Source organism: Ostrea edulis, chromosome 9, assembly GCF_947568905.1.
Source record: "Ostrea edulis chromosome 9, xbOstEdul1.1, whole genome shotgun sequence".
NCBI lineage: Eukaryota > Metazoa > Mollusca > Bivalvia > Ostreida > Ostreidae > Ostrea > Ostrea edulis.
Window position 1 is genome coordinate 32,221,079 of NC_079172.1, and position 26,343 is coordinate 32,247,421.

Genomic DNA, 26,343 nt, shown 5'->3' on the forward strand with positions numbered 1-26,343 from the left:
ATCATGCAACATAAAACTAAATATTTAAAATATTTTTCAAATTAGATATAGTATACCCTGCCATCTCACCTTTTTCTTCAGTAAAACACATGTAGGCCTAGTCTGCCGTGACGTCACAATGATCTAATTCGTAGCTATATAGGAAAACGATCGGTTGTATGTTTTTGAGCCATATTGGAATAGAAATAAAGTTGGGTTTTTTCGTGTATGTTGCAGGATAACCTCCTTGGTCTATATTTTAATATTTCAAAACAACACTTCTCGACCTCGGAGGTTATCCTGCAACATACACGAAAACGCGATCATTTTTTCTTAAATATGATAAATACAATTTATCAAAATGATATCAAGATAATACGCAGCGCGCGGAGACACGTAGTGTACAGTAGATGATAATCATATGTAATACAGAACTTGTCTATTTGATGTGAGGCTCTACTGGTGTTCCAGTAAGAAAGGGGCCCAAGTGAACTTTGTGGCTTCTTGTTAGATGTAAGTAATTCAAAAGTCCCCTTACTTTCGCTTCTGATACAAAGTACTTGGCAAAGAGTCACTACCTAACTTAGCAGTTGGCAGTCGGAATCAGTGACATTCCACTTTCGTTTCTGATACCGAGTACTTCGCAAAGAGTCACTACCTAACTTAGTAGTCGGAATAAGTTACTTTCGACGCGTCGCACAACCATGCAGACTATCATGGTTTCTCATGGTAAAACAAATGTGATTAACAAGCTAAAACTAGGTACTGTAAAAATAACTTCGTAATGATTCATAATGAATTAAAGGGCGTGGGAAGGTTATGAAAGTATATTTTCAAATATAGTTTTCACAAGTAAAAAATATTTTAAAATATACGTTTTCTCTAAGGAATGATAATCTCTCATTTATGTTTTTACATTTTTTTTTAATGTAAAAAAAAAAGTGTTTAAAATTAATCGCTTACTCCAAGGAATAACGACCTGTCGTTTTGTGTTTTTCATTCTCTTGTAGAAAAAGTGTCAACGAAATCCTAAAAGGAACAGTAATTTTATTCACGTTTCAAAACGATAACACAGGTTAGTTAATAACCGCATCAAACCAGTGCATGTATTACTTAATCATAATAATTGAAAATGTCCCTGTCTGTTTTCCATAGTCATCATTACTTTAATATTTTAAAGATCATATGATATTATACATAGACATATATATTTGTTATCTTTATTAGAATAGACGTGTGGTAACATCATCTTAGCTATGCAACCAGGCAGTTTTCTTAGATTGGCTAATATTCACCAATCAATGGGCAGTATTTTTTATATACTAAACGAAATATATCAGATTGAAATATTGACTAATGTAAACTTTAAAGATATTGTATTGAAATATTGATTAATGTAAACTTTAAAGATATTGTCTAAAGAAGTGTTTTCATATCACAATAGTGTACATCTGTAGCTGTTAAAGATGAAATCGAGAAGATAGCGAACAGGGATCAATCGAATAACTCCAATAAATAATACAAAATTAATAGTAGGGCAAACATGGACCCATGAATATACCAGAGGTGGGATTCGGTGACTAAGAGGAGTAACCCCACCCCCTGTCGACCAGTCACACCTGCCATGAGCCCTATATCTTGATTAGGTAAACGGAGAAATCCGAGGTCAAAATCGGTGTGAAAAGAACTGCCTAACGAGTGGTATGAAACACGTCAGACAACATTTGACCCATTGACAGGTTGTATTGGTAAAATAGATCTTTATAACGACCATAGAATTTGCTAAAATGCTGACTTTAAATGAGACTGTTGAAACCCCTGTAACATCAACTTATTTGTCAGTAGCTTGTCTCGATTTAAAACCTGATCATACGCAGAACAAGTTCTTGCATATCGAACCAGTTGAGACATATAAACATCATATACAGGTGATAAGGGATATTACTATATAAATATGTAAAGTTGACGATGGAGTAGCTGAAGTAATCCCGTTTGTCATAAAGTTGTTTTTATATTAAAAATAATGCTAAATTACATTTTGTTTCACAAACTTAAAACAAAGATTAGAATGGGTTTTTTTTTTTAAACATAAAGGGATTTCCCAGTGGGATTTTGTAATATGTCTGATTGGATAAAGTGAAATATGGGATGAATGCTTGTGGTAGAAAAATCAGAACAATTAACAAGAAATCAACAAGTAAGTCCTGTTGTATAATATTTTCATATTTAAGTGAATGATAAACATCCTTCATTGATATGCAATCAACAAAGATTTTGACACGATGGAAACCTATATGTTGTTTTAACTCGTGGTTTTTAAAATGTTTAGTAAAGAATATTCTTAGGGTAAATAAGAAGTTCTTACTTGTACAACACTAAATGATTAGAATATAAAGAATTTTTCAAAATACCAATTATACTGATACACCCCAAGTGTGTACTTGTTATGTTTTAGACGAATCGCTTTGGTTTCATGATATAACTTTTGTGATTTTGATGTAATAACTCGACCGGCATGTGTCTTTTGAACAACCCACCATTCTTACTGTTTAATTGCTCCAAGAATTACAAATTTTCTATATAATGTTTTCCTTACTACAACTCAGTATCATTCAAGGGGCATCAAAAATGCAGACGAAATCCGAATCCATTGATCCATTGGCTAAAGGTATCGTTTCTCCATGTAAGCGAGCAGCAAGGAACACGAAGAAATTTGTGTTGCTTTATTTTATGGAAATTTTAAGGCATTCGCCTATTAACAAAACAAATAACATGAATTAGGCAAAAAGTACAATTACATGTACTTTAAATTTCACAAACCGCTTACAATAAGGTAACGATGATACGGCATACAATTATATCAGAAAAATATCTTCTGTAAATGAAAAAAAGGTGAAGAATCTGATAATGAAAGGTGATCAGTCTCTTAAATCCTATCACGAAATGACAAATTCTGAAAATATACATAAATGATATGTACAATATGCAACTTTAACAGCAAAGGTACGATAAAGTATACACATTACAAGATAAGTATCATACACAAGAATATTGTTGTAAAGTCAGATATTCACAAACAGAAATGATTCTTACATGAAAGGTGAAGATAACGAACAGTGATCAATCTCATAACTCCTATAAGCAGTACAAAATAGAGAGTTGGGCAAACACGGACCCCTGGACACACCAGAGGTGGGATCAGGTGTAAAGGAGGAGTAAGCATCCCTTGTCGACCGGTCACACTCGCTGTGAGCCCCAGATTCTGACCAGATAAACGAAGTTATTCGTAGTCAAAATAACATCATTGGATACAGCCTGGATAAATCTTTGATAAAAAAAATGTGCACTGCTCCGTCTCACATAATCTGAATGGTACGTGAATCAGTGTTAAAGAATTCTTAATGACAACAGAGAGTTATAGTGTTACTAAATCAACTCAATCCAACGCGCATAAGAAATTGAATAGATCAATGCGTAGTAGAAGTACTCAATGAAACAGGAAAACGTGAGATTATAGATAACTTAAAAATGAATACATAAGAAATAAATAAGAATAGATTAGTAATACCACACCTTTAGGTCTGTCCTCCTATTGCAATTTAAGCTTACCTGTGTAAATACGTTGGCTACAGGAACCCATTTCTTTTACATTTGTCCGTCTTATTACAAATTATCATACCCGAGTAATCCACTGGATAAAGGTACCCTTTATCATATCCGAGTAATCCACTGGATAAAGGTACTTTTTTCTATAGATTTCTCCAAGTGAATCAGTCAGCAAAAGGTACGCTTCTCCCTGGGTTTGTCCGTCCTATTACAATTTAAGCGTATCCGAATAATCCATTGGCTAAAGGTACGCTATTCGATAGGTTTGTCCGTCCTGCTGTAATGAAACATACCCGGGAAATCAATTGACTAAAGACACGCTTCTCAATAGGTTTGTCCGTCATTCTGCAATTTAAGCGTAACCAACTAAAGATACATGTTCCCTTTTGGTTTCTTCGTCCCATTGCAAATGCGTATATATACTCGAGTATTTCAAAATAATTAAATTCATTAAGTTGTAAGTTAGAGTTATCAAAAAGATGGAAAGGAATGTCCGTTTATTTTGGATAATTATACTCCGTCTACTCAACTATAATCTTTTAATTCTTTTCGCAGCAAATTCATCAGTAATTTTTAAAATTCGTAATACAGTTTCTGTATTGCGCCGGATTTAATATCGTGTGCTGCTTTGCATAGAGTTTTTTTTTTCTACGGTGGTCGGTACTTTTACGCGTGGTTTTTTTTTTTTTTGGTTTTTTTTTTGTGGTGGTGAGGTGTATCTTGTTGAGGACGAAGAATCTACTAGTAATTGCTAGCACACAGAATTATAAATTACAGGGCAACAAGCGTGAGTGCATATAACATACCAGGTTATCACAAAATGTCGGACAATAAATAACAATCTAGGATTACACGATGAAAGTTGATACATTGATAGAATGAATGTTACTGTCATAATCATTAAGGGCTACCCCTCGAGTATTTACCCTATTTCGTTTCATATATTCTTTACAGACATGCTAAAATTTATGGCAACACTTGATTTCATATATTTCTGAAGTGTTCACTTCAATATGTCAATGCTTATATTATCTTCCCTTATCTAGGGCCATTTAGAGAATGAATTGAAAACTAAACAAGTTTAAAAATTTTACTAGAACGTAAAACAGGAAACAAATAAACTTTATGGTCATCTATCTACAATTTTAATGATGTCTATAAAATATAGCGAAGACTTGACACGCCTTCGTAGAATGTTGACCTTTGAGAACAACCCTCTTCAGTCAGACGTCTATACCCGCATTGTTTTTTAACTAGTTCCCCCTGTCTAATGACGTACTGCTAACGAGTGTCGCAATCTGATTTACAATATTGTTTATGTACCACCCATCTCTTACAATTGGTAAATCAATAGAGACACTGTGAATTTGTATCACATGGTTCTTGACAAAGAAAATCGTCTTGTATGTCGCTTTTTGCTCCACTTCAATTTTATTTTATGGGGTTAATATAAACCCACACATATATTGACCTACATTTAAAGAGTTTACATAGAATTAATGGATGCAGAATTTAAGTCGAAATCTATACAAGAATGGACAATATAACGAATCTCGAATAGAATAATAGACATGGTAGACATATTATAAAAGCACATGAACTATTATTCTACTTTACTGACTTGATAATTCAAAATAAAATGCCGTCAAGATGATACTTGAAAATAATTTATGTAGAGTGCTTGCAAAAAAGATGAAGTTCACTGAAGGAGAAATCCAGAACGCAGTAAAGAATTTTAAGCATATTTGTAGTATATATCAACGACACTATAGAATTATAGTATATATTTAAGAATTTTGTTTAAAATTCGCATTCTACTTTTCATTTCTGTCGGAATTCCCAGACATCAAAATAGACGGACTATTTTTATTAAGATCCATACGCGCATTGTTCACAAATGCAGTGCATTCATGAGGATATGGCTATTGTGAAGTCAAAACAGGAAATGTAAATGTTACACAATAGCTATATTCCATTATGTAGTCATAAGTTCAAATGGTAAGGGTCTAATTTGTTTTGGGAATATGTCAGATAGGGAGGGATTGCTCTACCATGGATAGGGTATGCATGTATATAGCAACTGTCTGTTGTCAATCCAATTGTTTTGAAGAAAATATTATTTAGTTTAGCAGGGAACAGTTTCGCACTAAAGGTCCGGTCAACTTTGTTTAAAAAATGGAAATATCCCATATTTGAAGTGATATTGCATGTGTGAAAATGTATACAATAGTTTTAGGATACATGTCAAGTGTAGCCGAGTGCTTAATTAATAAGTTGATTTGCAACATGTAGGTGTCACCAAGATTTCTAGGAAATGGATGGTTACAAGTACGAAACTAAGACACGTGGTCAATTGCTGAAGAAATTCAGGTGAAAACGTGCATAGTCCAGCAAAATGTATGTAGCTGAGAGAGAAGATGGAATGGATGGCCCCTTTTTAAGAAGGGCAGGCAGGGTTTTTGATTGTGCACAGTGTCTAAATCCCCTCGCAAGGTACTGTGATGGTGTGTGGGTGGTACGGATTAGCCCAAATGAGAGAAAATCAAACCATGATAAGGGCACCTGTTCAGAGCATGTTTTGTTCACCAGTATGTATTGATTACACGTAATTTAGGGTCATAATTTATTAATTACACCAATAATAAAAGGGAAATATGACTTTTCATTAGTCTGTCATAATATGAATTTGATGTATACCCCACCCCACATGTTTCAGAACCAAACAAAACTGTCCCTTGCCACCTGATGTGTACCGAACTAATGACGGATACTGGACAGTTCGCACCAAGACAACTCGATTTTCTCTAAGACCTGGGAAATGTTAGTATCTTGTTCAATGAATAGTACCTCCTTTAAAACACTTCATCCTTGCATATTTTACTGATTATCTATACATTTGATTATAATCTATTTCAATATTTATTAGTTGTACAAATTCCATACAACTTAAATTTAATATCTTTATTTTGAAACATAGCTTGGATTTATTTGATTCATGATTTCGTTGAACTAATTGGAAGTGCTCGCAAATTAATATGAAGCACGTTGTAGTTTAGTATCCATATTGTAATCATTTTGAAAAGAATGCGGAACTCCCTCCAAAATTCTGCATTTATTGGTTCTTCTCCATTACCGGAAGATAATGTTCAAGCAGAGTGACCTCACTGGCACAAAATCCAATAATTATATTGGCTATATCATTGATTATGTGTCGGGTAAGGGAGAGCATTAAGTTATATACTTTATTCTGTGTTGATTGATGGGAACATGGTAATCTGATTTATTAGATTATATTTTTCTTCTGATCTTCGATAACAGTTGAAGTCTGATATCCATTAGCAGCAATCCATGCTTTGAAAACGATAAAACCGGTAAGGCGTGCACTTATTGTTAAATACATTTTAAAGAAAATTGATCTACAATAAAACAATAAATAACGATAGGGAACAAAGGACTTAATTTATTCTCGATTACCCGGGATCTCCATATAAAGGTATACTCATCGACATTCCGCTATTATCAGATTAGGGAATTGAACCCCTAAAAAGAGGGAATGTTGTCATTTAATTCTAGAGATGCTGAAAATAAATTAAAGTGAATGGTTTTACAGATAAGGTTGAACGGGAGCAAATTGTAAACCGATGACAACAGTGTCGCCGATATAACTGTGCACGGACGCTCGCGAGACGGCGGCCATGTTGACATTAGTACGCTAGATGGCGTTGCTTGTTTGCGCATTGTCTATTGGGCCGTCAGTGATAACGACTAGGGGATGTAAAATACCGGTAGTTTTTGTTTACTAACATTTAGTATTGGTTTGTAAAACGACGGATAATGAAGGTAGTTCGTTATAAATTGCCGAGGAGTATTGAATGAGGTGACTTTATCTTCGTAACTGACGCACGCCTAGCTGTGCTCCGCCATCTCGGAATGTGAAACGTCTTTCTTGTGCATCCATCAACTGTGTCGCTGTATTATAGAACATTTCAAACACTGAAAGGCTAAATCACGTCTGCTAATAAATACAAATTTGCGCATCATCTGATGATCGTGATCATTTTCAATGGGTCAACCAGGCGTTTACACAAAGTAATGAATCCGGTTTTAAATACATGCACATTCTGAAGTATTGTAACCTAAGAACACTATTTTCCATCATGTTGGAAATGAAAGTCATTCTAGATCTACCTCTATAGACATGTACATTTTTACATCATGGTTAAAATGTAGTGCTTTCTACGTGATGTTCTTGAGATAATTTTGGGTCATATAGGTTTAAAATTATTTAACAATCTCGACAAACATTTGTGTATGAGGCAATAACATAGAATATGTGCTTGATATTTCGTCAACAACCCCAATTAAGATATTGAAATTGTTGAGACATTTCACTTCCGGTCAATCCTTCTCTGCGAGATTTGGTCGTTTGAGCTTCGGAGTTTCTCCTTGTGCAAAGTTCTACTCGTGTGTATCCAAGATTACAGTTGTAATGATCACACTTGTATGTATTTAAATGGTAATATTGCTCTCTTAAATGACGATTATGTGCAATAGAGCAAACAGACACACTTGATAAGCTGAATTCGATTGCCATGTTATAAAGTTAATGACTCGTTTTGCAGAATGCTATGGCTATCATGTCGAATAAAAATGTGAAAATGGATCCGGCGATGGGACACATCATCAGTGACTTGAACTGGAGAGAAGGAACAAAATGTTAATTTTATTCATATCAACATTATTATATAAATAATTGAAGGTATCTACATTACTCTCTCTCTCTCTCTCTCTCTCTTCTCTCTCTCTCTCTCTCTCTCTCTCTCTCTCTCACACACACACAACTGATTATTTTATAACTTGAAGATGAAACCTATTGAGTAACCTCTTTTTCGGCGTTCTGAGTTTTCTATATTATACGATTACTGGTGTGGATCTACTCACCATGAATAAGTATACATATAAGCTTTTTGCACATTTAGGCATGAAATATATTCAATATAATGAAAAATGCGGCATTCGCTGCGTGTAACTTTCAATTTATCAATATTTTCGGTAAAGCCTGTTAGATTGTGATTTTGCTTATTTAAGGTGAAAAACCAAAGGGTACAATAATATGTACTAGTAATTAGTTTGAAACCGTTTCCAGTTGAAATATGCATAATATCTCTTTTTAAAAAAATTTAAAAATCAGAAAATAAAGTATTTTGATAAAAAGGGATATAAAAAGTTAAAAGCCAAATGTCATCTATTTACATGTAAGAGTTATATATGTATTTTGCATCGAAAGATCTATATCGATGATGTAACCCATTTCTTTTATGCACAAGTAACTTATTTTGGTAAGTGTATACTTATTTATGATGGGCAGTGTACTTATAGTTTGGATAAGATATCTATCTATCTATCTATCTATATATATATATAAACTAATTCTTGTTCTTTTTAATTCTAAAGCACATTCTGTAGTTTTTCAGGAATTTTAAATTCAGTTTGTGGTATCTTAAATTTGTGCATCGTACTTTAGAATATGCTTTCGCAATGACAAGAGTATTATTGAAGGTCATTGCGGTTAAATTAAAGTATCATATGTACAATAGTCAGTCGACAGCTTCCTTAATTCATCATCAACGTCACATCAAGATGTGTCACCAACTTTAAATGCTTTACATCTCTTTAGGCAATTAACAGTAAGTATTTTTTAACTACCTTTTTTAGTGTAAGAGTCACATGTCACCATTCACATAAGATTTCAGACACTCTGTGATACTTTAGTATGTGGTGTTTCTCTTACAGGAGGATATAGAAATAAGAATACCCAAGAGGTTCCCCGATTGTTTTGTGTTTCTCTTACAGGAGGATATAGAAATAAGAATACCCAAGAGGTTTCCCGATTGTTTTGTGTTTCTTTCCTGGTGAATAAATATATAGATATTACATGTACCAAGAAATTAGCACATTCTAATCTATGTAATCTAGTGTTGGATGCGACAAAATATCAAACTTCCTTGTATTAGCTTTTATTTCAAACAAAACTTCAATTCTATGGTATGAAACTGTTTATGTTCCGGAATTCTATGTCGTATATTGTTCAACATTTTTATTGCATAGTTTAACATAGGAAGACCAGAACGGAAATAAATACAAAATGTTCAATTGCACCATTCAAATCGCCGCTAATGCACATATTTAACGTAAAATTGAAACGTTCAATTCTCTTCATTTCAAAGTCAGTTCACACGTTTTATGCAACGGAAGCTAATCATTTGTTTCGGAAATATCATCTGCATGTTTCTGTAAATCTAAACATTGACAGCAGAGAAAATTCACGAAAACATTCGTTGTTGACCTTAGTTTATAATATTTCAACTTCCTGTCAAGGTGAATCCATTTCCAATCCCTTCATCCTAAGGCATTTGAAAAATTTATCGCTATTTCTCCGCACTTTCGTTTTCTACGTCAATTTCATCGTCACTGTCCTCTAAATCAAAATCTTCCTCGTCTGTCGTGCACCGGTTTCTTTCCTCCGAGTCTTCTGCGTTGTCACTTACACTTTTATCTGCCGAAGATTCACCTTGTTTTTCATTCGTAGGGGACTCCTGTGATGAAGAAAAAAACGAAACAGTAAAATTAAAGAATTTGTAATATGAAACTTTTACCTATGGTATTTCTAAAAATTATATATATATATATTTAAGATTATTACGTAATAGGTAATTCTTGGCAAACCTGTTTTAATCTTCTCCATTTAGCACGTCTGTTTTGAAACCAAGTTTTCACCTGAAATTAATAAAAGTACTGTACAGCAAGGATTTTGAACAAGGAGTAAATAGCAAATATCCGCTACTTTCCTGTTACATGATTATACATATAATGGATAGGGCGCTACTTTACTGTTACATGATTATACATATAATGGTTAGGGCGCTACTTTACTGTTACATGATTATACATATAATGGTTAGGGCGCTATTTTACTGTTACATGATTATACATATAATGGTTAGGGCGCTACTTTACTGTTACATGATTATACATATAATGGTTAGGGCGCTACTTTACTGTTACATGACTATACATATAATGGTTAGGGCGCTACTTTACTGTTACATGATTATACATATAATGGTTAGGGCGCTACTTTACTGTCACATGACTATACATATAATGGTTAGGGCGCTACTTAACTGTCACATGACTATACATATAATGGTTAGGGCGCAACTTAACTGTCACATGACTATACATATAATGGTTAGGGCGCTATTTTACTGTCACATGACTATACATATAATGGTTAGGGCGCTATTTTACTGTTACATGATTATACATATAATGGTTAGGGCGCTATTTTACTGTCACATGATTGTACATATAATGGTTAGGGCGCTACTTTACTGTTACATGATTGTACATATAATGGTTAGGGTGCTATTTTACTGTCACATGATTATACATATAATGGTTAGGGCGCTACTTTACTGTCACATGACTATACATATATCGGTTAGGGCGCTACTTAACTGTCACATGACGATACATATAATGGTTAGGGCGCTATTTTACTGTCACATGATTATACATATAATGGTTAGGGCGCTACTTAACTGTCACATGACTATACATGTAATGGTTAGGGCGCTACTTAACTCTCACATGACTATACATATAATGGTTAGGGCGCTATTTTACTGTCACATGACTATACATATAATGGTTAGGGCGCTTTCTTTGCTTTCCCTGGTTTGGTTCTGAAAGTCTGAAGATAGGTAGTGCCTGTTTCCGGTATTACAAATGAAAATCACGGTCCTATCGGATATGTCCTATAAAAACGGAAACCCTGTGTCCCTTTAGGCGTTGGCACAATAAAGAACCCTCACTGCCACAGCCTTGAGTGCCATACATGTACATAGGTCAAAATTTGTGGCACTTCATCTACGGCTAATGGCGTCTATATTTGAGTAAAAAATTCTCAAATGTGTCGTAAAATAATATACAAACAAACACACAGGTATTATACATATAAATCCAGCAAGACTGTTGGTTTTTTATTATTATTTATTTCATTGATCCATGCACTGTATATTCCTCGCGAGACGGTTTATAAGAAATGGAATGATTTAGTCCTGACCGTGATAAACACCTTTTTCTTATCACGAAACTTTTTACCAATGTTCATTACAATTATTAATTTGCTCAGGAGCTTGATACAGAAAAAATGTCCATCGATTAAATGAAATGTATTGCCCAGATTAAATTTTATAAATCTTATTTTAACGGCAAGTCAAACAAAACTTTTTCCAATAATCTTGAAGACTCTTTGTTTGTTAACGTGGAAATGTCAGGTCTTTTATCTTGAATTGGTGCAATTCAAAAGTGTCACCATTCATATGTCCAGGCGCAGAGTCAATTAAAGACTAACAACACAGATCCACGGAGAGGGGTTCCCTAATGTATGACATTTCACGTGTACTTGCGAGAATTCACAGACGATGAAGTTCTTCAGGGAGTGATTGAGGGGGTTATTTTGAAAAACAAGTCAACAATGTAATGTTTGTTTAATATTTCATTATCGAAAGTAAGAGTACTTGGTAAATTATTGTCAATTATAATACACAACGAGAGTGGTATAATTCAAACTATGACACAATTAAAAAAGCGATTGAACTCCGAACATAAACAGGGCGTTTTAAATTCATAGCGCCCTGTTAATCACTGGGAGGCACTGACTAACCAGAGTGAGGATATTTTCAATGACTACATGTTTTGTACTTATTGTGGTGTGTTAAAACCAACATGATACATGGTGAGAAAAATAAGCAATGAATCAAAGGCCTTACATATTTGAAAAGTGAAAATATTCCTTAACTTTGCAAAGGATTATTCGTATCCTTAATATTCTTAAATACTATTTCAGTTCTCTTTAATCACTTATGTTACTCGGAGAAATAAATATCTATATTCAGTGAAATTTGATATGTTCTTTAGCATTTCTGTGCAAAGATAATTTTGATTGTATAAATGACGCATGCATGGTGGACAATGACGTCACTTCTGACCTGTCTCTCCGTTAGCTGCAGGGTTTTTGCCAGTCGTTTTCTCTCTGGCGGTGACAGATACTTGTGGGATTCAAATTTCTTTTCTAGTTCCACTGTCTGGTCATTAGAAAACCTGACTTGTCCGCCTTTTCTCTTGTGTAGAGGTCTCTGCATAAAATGGTTCCATAGAAAAGGTTTGGGAACCACTACACGACAAAAGAGTACAAAATAAATTACTAGAATTATAAGAAAAAAATATACTACAAAATTTGATAATGAGTAACCACTTTGTAAACTCTTTGAACGTTGTATTGTTGTGCCACATTGTAAAATTTATCGTTTCGTAATCTCGCATTGATTTTTATAACTCTCCGTAAAACTTCATTTCATGATTTCATATTAAACTTTCATTTGCTATCGTAATTAACATTCAAGATCATTTCAATATTTATTTTCAAATACTGATATTTCACATTAGATAATATGTGTTATATATCAGTAAATCTAATCTACACCACTATCTTCCCCCTTTATGTCATAGAATACACTTGGGAATAACCACGATTACTATTTTAAATGAAACTCGTTAAACCATAAGGAAACCACACAAGGGCCAATCCTGAAATTGTGGCCGACATATAAAACCGAACTTTGTCCGAAGCTGAGCACGGAACATGTGATAATAATCCAGGTTTCCTGCTTCTATACTTCAGACAAAGAGGGATACTTTTCTTGCTAAACTTAATTTAGTGTTGTTACTCATGTGGGTGATCTCGTGGGTGTGTAGAATTATACAATAGCACATGATGCTGCTTGGGTTGCCAGAGTATCAGATTATTGCGAAAAGCTTAGTACATGTAATATCAAAATGACAAATACTACACACTATGTTCATCGACATATACAAACTATGTGCAAGTTATTTACGAATTTGTATTAGATTGATCGCGAAGAAGATCGGATGTAATTAACAATAGAGTGAGTATCATTCACCACACCCATAAAACATCCATAGTTTCCGGCATTGCATTGTATCAAAGTAAAGAAAAAAGGGGTATTCTATTCTGTGAAGTTCGCGCGCGACTTCAGGCTGCGACGCCTGGCGACTGCCTCGCACTGAATTGTCGAGCCATTCATGTCACACGAGTCGTCAACAGGCTATTATTCATTCTTATTCAGAAAACAATAACAGTCCTTTAGAAGGCGACAAAGGGGTTAATTAAAGAAAAAAATTCAAGTGGTATCCGCATAAGTCCTTCCGATTGCTGGGCTTTCGGAAGACTGACAATGGGGCCCTAAGGGGTGCTCAAAGTTCCCCTATCCTGCCGCAAGCTCATTTATTTTGGAATATGCTTCCGCTACGATAAAACCACGAAATAAACCATACAATTGTTCATATAATTATTGAAATAGACACACGACACCACGGCCCTTACACAGGAAACACGTGTCGCTGCGATTGTCGATTCCTTCTCTTTAATGTGAAGAGGGCTCTTACTTTCCCGCCATCTAAATACCGGAAGCAGTATAAGTTAGACAACTGCAACAGGTTCAAGTTAAATTACTATAATTGCCACATGTGGGACAATTGATAGCAGAAACTAACAAGAAAGTTATGAAAAACAATGACACTTCAGCTGGAAGATCTCGAAGGAGATAAGCGAAGCAGTTTTTGAAATCGCCTTGGCACAGTTTGTGAAACTATTTTTTTGGCGGATTATTTAGTTCTGATAAAGCTCTCTAAAGTTGTTTATCTTAAATTACCATATACCTAGAACAAACAAAAGCTTTTCTTCCATTCTTGAATTAACGCGATTTATGTACTGATCCTATTGTTTAGAACAAGATCAAAGTGAATTCAACAGAACAGAGAAGTCCTTTGCTTCGGTCCACCTTACATAAACGTTGTCTTGTCTCAACACTAAACACAGCTATTGTTCATTCCGTAAATGGCCATTATAACTCGCTCATGCTAGATAACGACAGCCACTACAAAGAGTGATAATCGGAAAGATCTGCAATCTTGTTTACGGAAATACCACTGCCATTGATACCCAAGTTTACAGTATTTGCTGTTATCGAGCGCTAGTCTATTCAGCAATTCAGGCCGTTGTTTACACCTTGGAGTACCGCGTCCCTAATGCAGTCTTTCGTCAGAAAGGATAGGACTCAGTCTCCGGACAGATGGGGGTTTACCGGATTAAGGTTGGATCAGCCGGACGCCGCGGGGGGATTATTCCGGACATCGGGCATCGAGTCCAATTACAAATACCCGTGTTACCTAGACAATTTCATAACGAATTGTAAATAATGACACTGTTTGAGAATTAAGTTGATTTTAATATGGATTTGTAGCTATTTCTTGTCCTTTGAAACAAAATTATTTCAAATTTATAAGCACTGGAGAAAATCAAACAATACTAGGATAAAACAAACAAATGAATGCATGCACAGAGGAATACTGCAGCTTTTTTAGTCCATTGTACTCATGATCCAAGCGACATATATTAATTCGTTTTATTTCTGTAAGTATGTCTCCCATCAATCGGTTTGTTATAGCTTCTTTAATAATAGCTTTGGCTCGAAGAATATGAAAATTCAAAGTTGAATTTAATATTGTTATTAGCCATTATTACATGTACATGTATGTACAATAATAACATTATGATAATGATAAATTATTAGACTATAACAAACAGGAAACCTTGTAATCGTAATCTGAGAGGTGACTGGATGCTGGAAGTGGAATATGCGTCTTTGATTGGTCAATTTTAGATTTATTTTTATTGTCACATTTTCACCGTATAAAGTTGTTATCTAGATCTCTGATACCGGTCTTCCTTTCCGTTCACTGCATCGAGAGCCGGAAAAAAAGAGAGAATCTGATGGAAATTGCGCAGTGCCTGAAGTTCCAGGAACACGGTAGTGTTTGACAGCGGAGATAGCACAGTCAATTTTTGAAATTGTTATAAAATTGTTATGTAAATTAATTACTACAGCGCATTTATTGTATTTTAAAATAACGCCATGATTCGTAATATAGTGGGGAAAAAATATAGTTTTGTGAAATTCAAAGACGATACAATGTTATCAAACTTGATTAAGTACACACGAGTTTATAGATTTTATTCAAAGTTAGGTAATATTTTTAAAAGGTTGTAAAATGGTTTTGCTAATGAATGAAAAATGAATTTGTATTGACAGTTTCTTATGTTGATATTTGAAAATATCATTTTCTCCTAAAAAAACATCTCAACAACGAATTTAACAATGTAAATTTAATTCTCCTTTAAAATATGGCATATGAATTTTGTATAATGGCATTAGCGAATGTTTTAAAATGATAAAAATATAGCCGAGTTTTCCTACCTTAACACATACTTTAAAAGCAAGTGATTATATTTATAAACGTTTATTAAAAATGAAATCCAAAACCATCTAAAATTTATCTATCTTCGTTAAGGTGCACGAACCCTATACTTATGGACATCGTGCACTATGTAACCTTTCACGACTAGAAAAAACTCACTTGTACCTCCCGATATGATAAAACCGTATTTGCAATGAAATTTACACCAGATTATTATATTCGCTGTTTTTTAGTCATACTTGTCCTGCATTCAATACTTTGTTCATGTAAAATGTTGTTAATACGGGTATTAAATGTTAATATAAGCTATAGTGCGTGCGTGATACATGTAAAAACAAAGGGAAGGCCCCTGTCTGGGGAGTGTACGTGAACGATTGATCGCGTAGGGCCGGTTGAGGAACATTAACTCGAATTTGTCTGTAAAAAGTGTCCTTAATTACTTTGTTTTTACCAGACACATTCCGTAGATTATATTAATTAGTTACATGTAACACAGTCTCTCTTCTGTGCACAATGTGGAAAGTGAAAAGGACATAACGTAATATTAGCATCTCTCATAAACTCAAAGATACATTTAACCGGCTGGTTTCTTAAGTTTTGTATTATGAAAAAGATACATCTATATGAAAAATTATAAAATACATGTGTGCATAAACCCTACACACCAACCGAATTGTCTATTTCTGCAGAAAATATCAATTCATATTCGATCCATTTTCCCAGGGTAATTATCGTCAAATAAATGCTGGGACACTTTCTTTTTATAAAGACTCTTACTTTCTATTTACAATTCACATAGGATTTTAAAATTCTTGATGTTTGAGAATACGTCCTGTAACTTCACTTGAAACAAAAATGGCGCTCTTTGATATAAAACAATAGGAAAGCCAGAATTAACAGACACTGCTTAACGGTTGTATTTGGACAGCCAACTGAGTCTTGAAATTAAACCTTTATTATTTTATCTCATCTTGATCGATTTAAATCAATTGAAAGAGAAAACACTCGACATATTTCTATCCTAAGACATCGTCTGATAGGGATTATATTTGAATTATGTTAAGCGTCTTGATGATTTTATGGGTGAAACGAATTCAGATATGAACAAACGTTCCGATGACTGTCTTAGGTCACACGCATGGCACACAAAAAGAAAACCGAAGATGTGAATTATATTTCTAATGCGCCAAAAATGACAACTATTCGTTTGTGATTCCTTCCCTCTGTTTCATTGTGATTGGCAGCAAATGGGTTATGAGAAAATATTTCTGTTGGCCAAGTAAAAATTGAACATGGGGTTACTGTATTTGATATTTTACCCTCTGTGTCAGAATTCGCAAAAAGATACCTAGCGTGGGGTTTTTTCTTATTTAATTGTTTCTTTATTTCATTTTGCAGAATTTCAATCAACAACCGCCATGGTGTTCGATACAATGCAGTTCAGGTACATATGAACATTGCCCGTTGAATATTTTTTTACTGAAAGACCTTGATTGTGAAAAATAAAGTTTGATTTCTTAAATTCATATAATTCAACATTAAACTTTGATGAAACCAAAGTGTCACACAAAATATTGATATTGAGTGGAAAGGTTTGCAAGCTGAAACAAAAATTGGGATGTTTAAGAATATACTTTTGCCTTACAAATTCTATTCATGTATAATAATCCAGCAATTTGTTTCATCGAAAAACATGCATCTCTCTCGAAAACAGATTTCTGAAGCAAAAAATAAATGAATTTTTCAAAAAAGAAATTGACATTGTAACAAAGTGTTTTCTTGTGGTTATAATTAAAACCATATATATACTTTTAACTATACAAATCATATGTATATATGGAATTTTCCTTATGCTGCACATGTAATTGAAGTTTTTTAAAACATATTTTAAGAATAAATGCTCAGCAATTCTTACAACGCTAATGCAAAGTGTTCCTTTCGCAAATATTTTAAACATTTATCCACATATGAAAAGAAGGTTGTCGTGCGTATTAATGCAAAATAAGATGGAAAAAAACTATCTGAAGAGTGTTTGTCTTAGTGGGCGTCTCTTACAGTATGTAATAGGATATGGTAAGGAGGCTCACATCACCATCTCGCATTCTAAATCGATTAGGGAGATACCCTTATCATTTAATCGTCTTAGTGTCCTCACCCTACTAGTTAACGGGTATCTTATTTACCATATGAATGACATCCTGTGACTTTCACTCATCCTTGTTGAGTAAAATTATCACCCTGTAAAACCAAGTGCCAGAGTTGTAGTTTGCATTTCCTTCAATTTTGACGATATGCAAAATGTACAAAGATTCTTTATGTAGCCAGAGTATTATACCATTTTTTTTTTCATACTGTTCTGTCCTCTTTTCTTCTTTCTTTATTTGTGAGTGCTTGTTGTTTACAAATTAATTACCCCATATCTACTGGTTAGGTTGGAATGTAGGGGGTTGTAAAAATTCTAACCCGATAAATGCCAATAAACAATATTAACTAACCAACAACAACAAAAAAATAAATAAATAAATAAAATTCTTCATTATTTTTTGTATGACTAATTGTTATTCCTATTTATATAATGTTGTTTTAGAATAATTAAGATTGGATGTCGGACATTGCCTATTTAAGCCTTTTTTTTCTCTCTCAAGCTGTTGATCCTGTTTTGTTCAGTTATTTGGCAGGTTTATTTCAGTTTTTATATTCATTGACTATACTGTACTCGTATCTGCAATATCACCGCACTTATCTAGAATTTAACTGCATTATTAATTTACTATATTCTTTGAATGTTTTTAGAGATGTTGTACTATAACCGATGAAGAGTTCTTGGATTTTCTTAATTAAAATTATCTATAGTACATTCCATATACTAAGCACTAGAAACTAATTATAGATGAATGGTTAACCGTAGCCCACAAGGAAAACCCTTCAAATCTGGCAGACAAATCGTTTATGACAATTGAAATAACAATTGTCTGTAATTATTTCTCCACTTGATAGCTTCTGAGCTCTTGATAATGGAAGGCTCGGATTTTATGAGTCAGTTTAGTTAGAAAAATTATTTTTAAAATCTTAATATATATTTTTGTGTCATTTCCTTATGGTTTAGAAACTTTTTTTCCAGGTCCATCCAATTTTTACCTTCATCAATTTCATTTCCATTAAGGAGATCTACATTGTACGTCATTCTATCATTTTCATTTTTAAAGAGGAAAAAAAAAATTAGATCTAGATCTACATATAGTTGGAAATCTTAACAGAAAAGGTGTTCCTTTCCCATAATTCTTCCACCCATATACGCCTGACGCCTGGCGATGTTAATTTCGGACACATTTTGTGCGATATGATTGTCAAGTATACGGTATATTAAACCAGTCTGATGTATTTTCTACAATTTGTAGTCTTTTATCTGACTTTGGATTAACTATGAGCCCCTATATCTGTGCTATATCCCAAGATATTTTCGGTTTGGCGACACATAGCCAATATTCTTTAGAACGAGGAGTTAATATTATTTACTTTAACACATCTTGTACCGATTATCGATACGTGTGCACGACCTGTGCCTCTTGAACTTACAGGGTTTTTTTTTTTTTGGTCCCGTGTTCTGATTATTTTATAATCTTAGAAATCATTTCTTTGTCTAAATTCTCTCTTGCACTGGAAATTAATTTTTTTAAACAATAAAATTCCTATTAACATTACGAGATAAAGAATTCGACATTCGATTTTAATTGTATTTTACATACATGTATATGCAATCAATTTCACTAGCAGTTAGTCTGAGCAAATCAGAATATACATGTACTAATACATTACAATTTAGCAAATGCACAATTGAATAAAGGAAATAAATTTGTTGAAAGTCAATATGTATATGACTGAAAAGAAATGGAGCAAAAGAGATTGGCTAAAAACAGTTATGAAACACCAAAGGTCTCAAACATATTTTTGTTAGTGATGTAAATTAGAAAATTTCTTAGAAAAATTTACTTGTGAATAAGTTTGTATATCTCGACAACTGGTCAAAAGACATGAATTTTAAATATCTAAACCAAGAAAGGTCTAATTAGATCCGTATGATAAAATGTGGCTCGTTCATGATTTCCGAACGTATGTAGATTTCCTTCTTAAGCTAAGAATACGGCGGATTGTGAATGGGATTTATCCCCGTGTAGCGGTTCATATCCGCCGGCGGGTATTGGGCCTAGCTAATTCGCCACTAATTGGTGTATTTGTTTCTGCACTTCAGTGGAATCTGAAGAAGGTTGATCGTAAGAATAAATAATCTATCCTGTAACACATTATTGTCTTACACAATTGGTAACGGAAATCATCCTTTATATTTATTTTTTTCTCTTCCCAGATTGAATATATATATATATATATATATATATATATATATATATATATATATATAAAACAAATTATTTAGAAGCTGAAAATCACAATATTTTTTTAATGAAAAAATTGCAAATATCCCACTTTGAGCAACATTTTACGAGCTAAGTAGACACAATAGACCGGAATTATAATTAATTATACGGTCTCTTCTGGAACAAAATCAAACTATTCTGTATTTCATCAATTATGAATGAATATTTTGAAATAGGAGGGAAATGAGAAAAGGGAAAGATAATCAATAAAGAATATCTTCCAAAACGAAAACAGAAGTAAAACAAAAATAAATACCTTTTGAAAATGCATGGCGGTCTAACAATGCGTATTCTGGCCTCATGTATGGCATGGGGTACATGTGACTCATGAGAGCATTGGTATAGGAGACGTGGGAGGGGAGATAGGGGGACTGTGGAATCATGGTGTGGTCATACATTGACATCGGTTTATACAGGGAGGGTGCGGTCAGCACCCCCGAGGCGTGCAGAGCTGCTGGGTTGATGGGCGTTGGTTTTGCAAGTCCACTTAAAGAATTGGAAGCACTTGATGTGGAGTTTGGCGAAGTCCTCAGAATGTCATCAATACGGAACGAGGATGAGGGTCCTGTGGGTGAGGTGTTAGTCTGAGAGTGAGCGGCGACTGGTGGGGACGCGGACGGGTGCAAGTGGGGGCCGTACAGTGAAGTCATAGCGTTTACTAAGGCGGAATGTTGTGAGTTCGGATGGATCATGATGGAGTCCCAACAATTTACAATTGCTTGTCTGTAATCGACTGTCATTCACAAAATTATGTTCCTCGTTCAATGCCTTCCTAGAAAATGTGTATCATAAGCTCTTCATAGTAGAGAGTGTCCAACGAATCACTAGGCGGTATCTTTTTCCATATGGTCCAAATTATAAAGAACCAAAAGCAAGAGACGCCAAGATCATAGTCAAAGTGCTCAATAGTTCGGCAATAGTTGTCGCATATCACAACATTCAATCAGGGAGAACAATCGCACAATAAACTCTTATAACAATATTATCCCGTTATACAGAAGTGATACTTTCACTCGCAGTGGATAGATCTGTAGCTCCGCCCCGTTGCCTATTAAGAGGGAGGGGGCCACTTTTAAGTCTCGTGCTTCCTTCTGAAGATTGGTCGTCTCCAATCAGTAAGTAAATAAAACTGTATGGTTCAAGGGTCGATTCATAATGTTTGTCGTTTACGCACACAACAAACTCGATAATCAGAATGTACAGGTTTGATTTAAGTTAAGTAAATATGCAGATTACGGACTTTGATGTACGAGGTGATGTTTTTTCTGCCATTATTTAAAGTGTACAAACGCCAACATGGTAATTTTGCTTTATTTGTAAATTATCGGGGCGGAGAAACACTTGAGGTCCTCGGAGTAGGTAGCGGGAACTTACATGAGGAAATATCGCTGAATTTTCTGTGCCAAGACAGTAAAATTTTGTTTCTCCGTAGGAAAATGTTTCATCCTAATGCCGGGTAAATCATATTCTCATTTTATCCAAAACATGGAAACATGGTAATAATGATTTACTAAGGACATATCTTATTATGAACATATTTACACAAACACGTCTCTCAGTCAGAAGGAGAAATCCTCCTATTCGTATTTTTAAAATACCAATATGCAATGATATTTTACGAGCATAATTTATTCAAGAAAGGAACTGTGGAACAACGATATACCTTTTAGTCTTTTACCTGTTAATTATCAACCAACTTTCTTTTATTCTAGGCGATATTTTCCAAGAAAATTCACATAATCAAATTCCAGCATGTATTACATCATTCTGAACATGTATCCCACAAAGGATTCATTATCAACAGCCTACAAGAATATTCTGTTGTAAAATTCATTGAGTATTAAATTCCCTGTTCGTTTTGATATATAAATAATTTTCTGCTCTCTTTTTCTTTCTCGATTTTTCTCCTTCATTCGTTTTGGTTGTTTCTTACGGCTGAAACTATAGTAGACATATTGTTACTGTAATATGACGTGTTTTACTGCCGCACACGTGATGTATAGTGTTTTAGATACTGTTTTGAAATCTAAAGAAATATGAGAAAAAGATGATTTGCTTACAATGTCCGTTTCATTTTATATAATTCAATTCGGACAAAGTTTATTTCCTAGATGTATATTCTTGATTCTTTACACCTTACACTGAACGCAGTCTACTCTTTATCATGCATATATATATATAAATATATATATATATATATATATATATATATATATATATATACACCTACACTACCTACGAGTATTTATTTGGCCATCATTTTAAAGTGTACAAATGCTGGCATGATAATTTTACTTTTATTTGTAAATTATCGGGGCGGCAAAAAAAACATGGGAGTTCGCGAAGTACATATATGTAGGTAGCAGAAACTTAAAAGGGGGGAAATGGCTGCTTTCTCTGTGCTAGAACAGTAAACCTTTCTTTCTCAATAGAAAATAAGTTGTTTTATTGCAAATTCAAATGCAGGGTAACTCATATTCTCGTTTATCTAAAATTTATTGAAACATGGTAATAATGATTTACTAAGAACATGTTTTATTTTAAACCTCTACAGTACCTACATTATATACCCATGTAATGTAGAATTTAAATCTACCCATGTAATATAAAATTTATATATACCCATGTAATATAGAATTTATATCTACCCATGTAATACACTATCTACATTATATAACCATGTAATATAGAATTTATAATATCTACCCATGTGATACACTATCTACAATATATACTTATATGCAATATACAACGTACAATATATACTCATGTAATACAGTACATACAATATATACCCTTGTAATACATTATATACAATATTTATACATTTAATTAAGTGCATACAATAAAGAAGAATGAATACATCTGCAGTGGTGCAGAGATCTGATACGGTATTCTAATTGATCTGCGAATGAATACATTTATTCATCGATAACACAATGGAATGATATATATATATGTACACATCATATCTAAAAGCGTCAATATATTTAATTTAAGAATTTACTACGACGTAGAGCCTCTGATGTCTTGATAATAATCATCAAATTAGTGTTTTGCTTATCCTTACAAAAAATACGTGTATCTGGATTCTTGTAATAGTTATCATGAAGATGATTGGCTGAGACCTTTCAGTTGTCACTTCCGCAAATATAAAGCTCGAAAATTCCATTACAGCAAAATTATTTCCTTGGACTGAATTGTACAAGAAATAAAACTTATCATCGTAATGTAGAATTTTAACCGTTCCTGAATGTTTCTCATGAATTCTACAATTATATGTAAAAAAGAATAGTTGCGTGATATTTATATATATTCATAATTTGGCCTGTGACAGGCATTGTGCTTGCTGTTCAATCTGGTGAATAAATATCTAAACTAAGTGCATTGAATGATAATTTAAAATCGGTACGATAGATACATGTATACATATGCATGAGAAATTGGTTTTGTCTCATTTTCTAAGATTAATAGGTAATTACTTTCCACCTGCGTAATTCTTTCAATTGATTTAAACAACAAATTAATTACATGTACATTTGTTTCCCTCCAGTTCGTCAAATTCACAATCGTCAGATATATTGACGCATCTTTATCTTTAAAAGATGGTCAAATTTTTACACCTGTCCAAAATTTTCATATTCAATTTTAAGTTATTTGCATTAGAGGAAAAAACAATGGCACCACAATTGTTGTTCATAAAAAGTTTAACTTTATGTGTTTAATTAGTATGCTTTTCAACCACGAAATAAAACTGCATAAGAATGGATTTAATTGGCAGTATTCTAGAGATTTTCACGCTACTTGATATGTTCAAACGAGATAAACTATAATAGCACAGTTCGTCATATGGAAATGAAACTGGCGGGAAACAACTCAAGAACTTCCTCGTGTTATCTGCAGCAGACGCCTTACAGGGATATCTGATGTTACATAGTGTTCAAAAACACTATGGAGCACCGTCCTAGTAATCATTTTACTGAAGATATAATATTTGTAGTCAAAATACTTTGTTTATTTTTCTACGATGACAGCGGAACAGTAAATTTTAGTTCCTTTATAAATAGCGCGCAGGACCGTGGCAGGAGGGTCCTTTAACGTGCCAACGCCTGCCTCGATACAGGGTCTCCGTTTTTAAGATAATATCCGAAAGAATCGTGATTCTCACTTCAAAATGCCGAGCGTTTGGCGAAGGAAGAATTACTATCTGTGTTAACGTCTTGGGTTTAAAGCCATGGCATGAGCGGGGCTCGAACTCACGACCTTCCAGTTATGAAGCGAAGGCTCTACCACTGAGCTACCGCAACTGGTTTGTACTTCGAGGGTGCATGTATTTAAAACATCGTATTTATCGAGAAAACGTCAGTAATCGTTTTATCATTAACTTAAAACTCAACTTTATGACAAACGGGATGATTTCAGCTTCTCCACCGTCAACTTCTCATATTTATGTACCAATATTCCATTATCACCTGCATATGCTGTTTATGTCTCTCAACTGATTCGATACGCAAGAGTTTGTTCTGCACATGATCAGTTTTTAAATCGAGGCAAGCTGCTGACAAACAAGTTGATGTTACAAGGGGTTTAAAGGGACTGATTCACGATTTTCCTCCAAATTTTGTTTTTCACTTTAAATGATCAGTCTAATATGTTTAGAAGTTTTCACAAAAACGTTAAGGTTATTATTCATCATGACAGAAGCTCATTTAGAGAGTTTATTATTTATTTTGAAAACATAGATTGAGGTACGTTATTGTTTACGGGGTTTTCAAAATAAATGGATATTGATCCAAGTTTATTATATATATATCACATCTCAAGTATACTTTAGGTTAAATGTGTCATTTAAAAGTTAAAATTTGTGATTGTACAAAATGAGGATGCTTTAAATTACAAAATTAACGTTTCACTGGTTTGTTTGCATAAAAGGACTCGAGTTTTTGTTTACGTAGCAAAGAATCAAAGCTGAAATATTGAAAAGACTACAAAGATAATGATGTAAAAGTACCTCTTTCTGCGTAGATATTTCCATTGTAAATAAGTTTAAGCTTTGATACACATGTATATGCGATTTCAAACATTATTTCATTACATTTTCCCACAAGTCGTATCCAGAGATTTTAAATCGCACTATACGATCAAGACGAACCAATAACTGTGCACACACGCATTTAAAAAAAGAAAACAATATTTCTTAATACTGTGAACACATCGTTTTGTGAGATTTTACACTAGGAAAACCCCACTAAAATGACATGAAATGTTAACAAATTCTATTTCATTTTTAAAAATAAATTATTAAATGAATCATTAATGCCACATTTTCATCATCGATCGAACAGTCTAAATACGGCAAATTTATGAATCAGGTTTGTGAGTTCATGTTAGATTTATAAAAACCAATCATTCATTTTATATTTTCGAAGTAAGAATGCTTTTATACTTTGTATACCATGCTTGATGAAAACAGATCATGGTACAGAAAAGTATCCTAGTAAAAATAAAGTTCAAAACTTTTAAATATTTTGTTGTAATCAAAATTATGAATTTTAGATATTGGACCGAATAAGTCCCAAAAATGGAAACTCTTAAATTGTCTGTTTTGAAGTGGTACTTTTTAATGTCATTCCCTAAGGAAAATCAACCAAAACGATTTGTCTGTTATATTCATCATCAAATTCACATACAACATACAATCAAACAGCCATCAAAATATTTTGTTCCTACTAATTGTACATATATTCAAAGTTGTACTTTTATTCATAATTTTTATTTTTTGAAGATGGGTTCGTGATTTGTGTTTTAGACACTCTTATCATAATTGTGTTCTACGTGTAGTATCTCAGAAGTTGTTCGATTGTCTGTTTGTTTGACGTCCCGTCGAGATTTTTTCACTCATATTGAGACGTCACCAGCT

The 26,343-nt window shown here is 33.6% G+C and overlaps 1 protein-coding gene across 1 annotated transcript; it reads right to left on the minus strand.

Annotated features, from left to right (window-relative positions):
* Positions 1-9,586: 9,586 nt before the first annotated feature.
* Positions 9,587-22,147, minus strand: LOC130050356 (hematopoietically-expressed homeobox protein hhex-like). The gene is made up of 4 exons (XM_056150226.1): positions 20,680-22,147; positions 12,642-12,826; positions 10,312-10,362; positions 9,587-10,181 (listed from the first exon to the last, which is right to left on the minus strand). The coding sequence occupies exons 1-4, from the start codon at positions 21,161-21,163 to the stop codon at positions 10,014-10,016; spliced, it is 888 nt and encodes a 295-aa protein (XP_056006201.1). The 5' UTR covers positions 21,164-22,147; the 3' UTR covers positions 9,587-10,013.
* Positions 22,148-26,343: the final 4,196 nt, after the last annotated feature.

Excerpts from the sequence above, each read along its gene's own strand:
- LOC130050356 (XM_056150226.1), bottom strand. The coding sequence starts at position 21,163 with ATGACAGTCGATTACAGACAAGCAATTGTAAATTGTTGGGACTCCATC. Across the intron at positions 12,827-20,679 it reads CCGCCATGCATTTTCAAAAG|TGGTTCCCAAACCTTTTCTA; the intron begins GTATTTATTTTT and ends TTTGTCGTGTAG. Across the intron at positions 10,182-10,311 it reads AATGGAGAAGATTAAAACAG|GAGTCCCCTACGAATGAAAA; the intron begins GTTTGCCAAGAA and ends TCTTCATCACAG.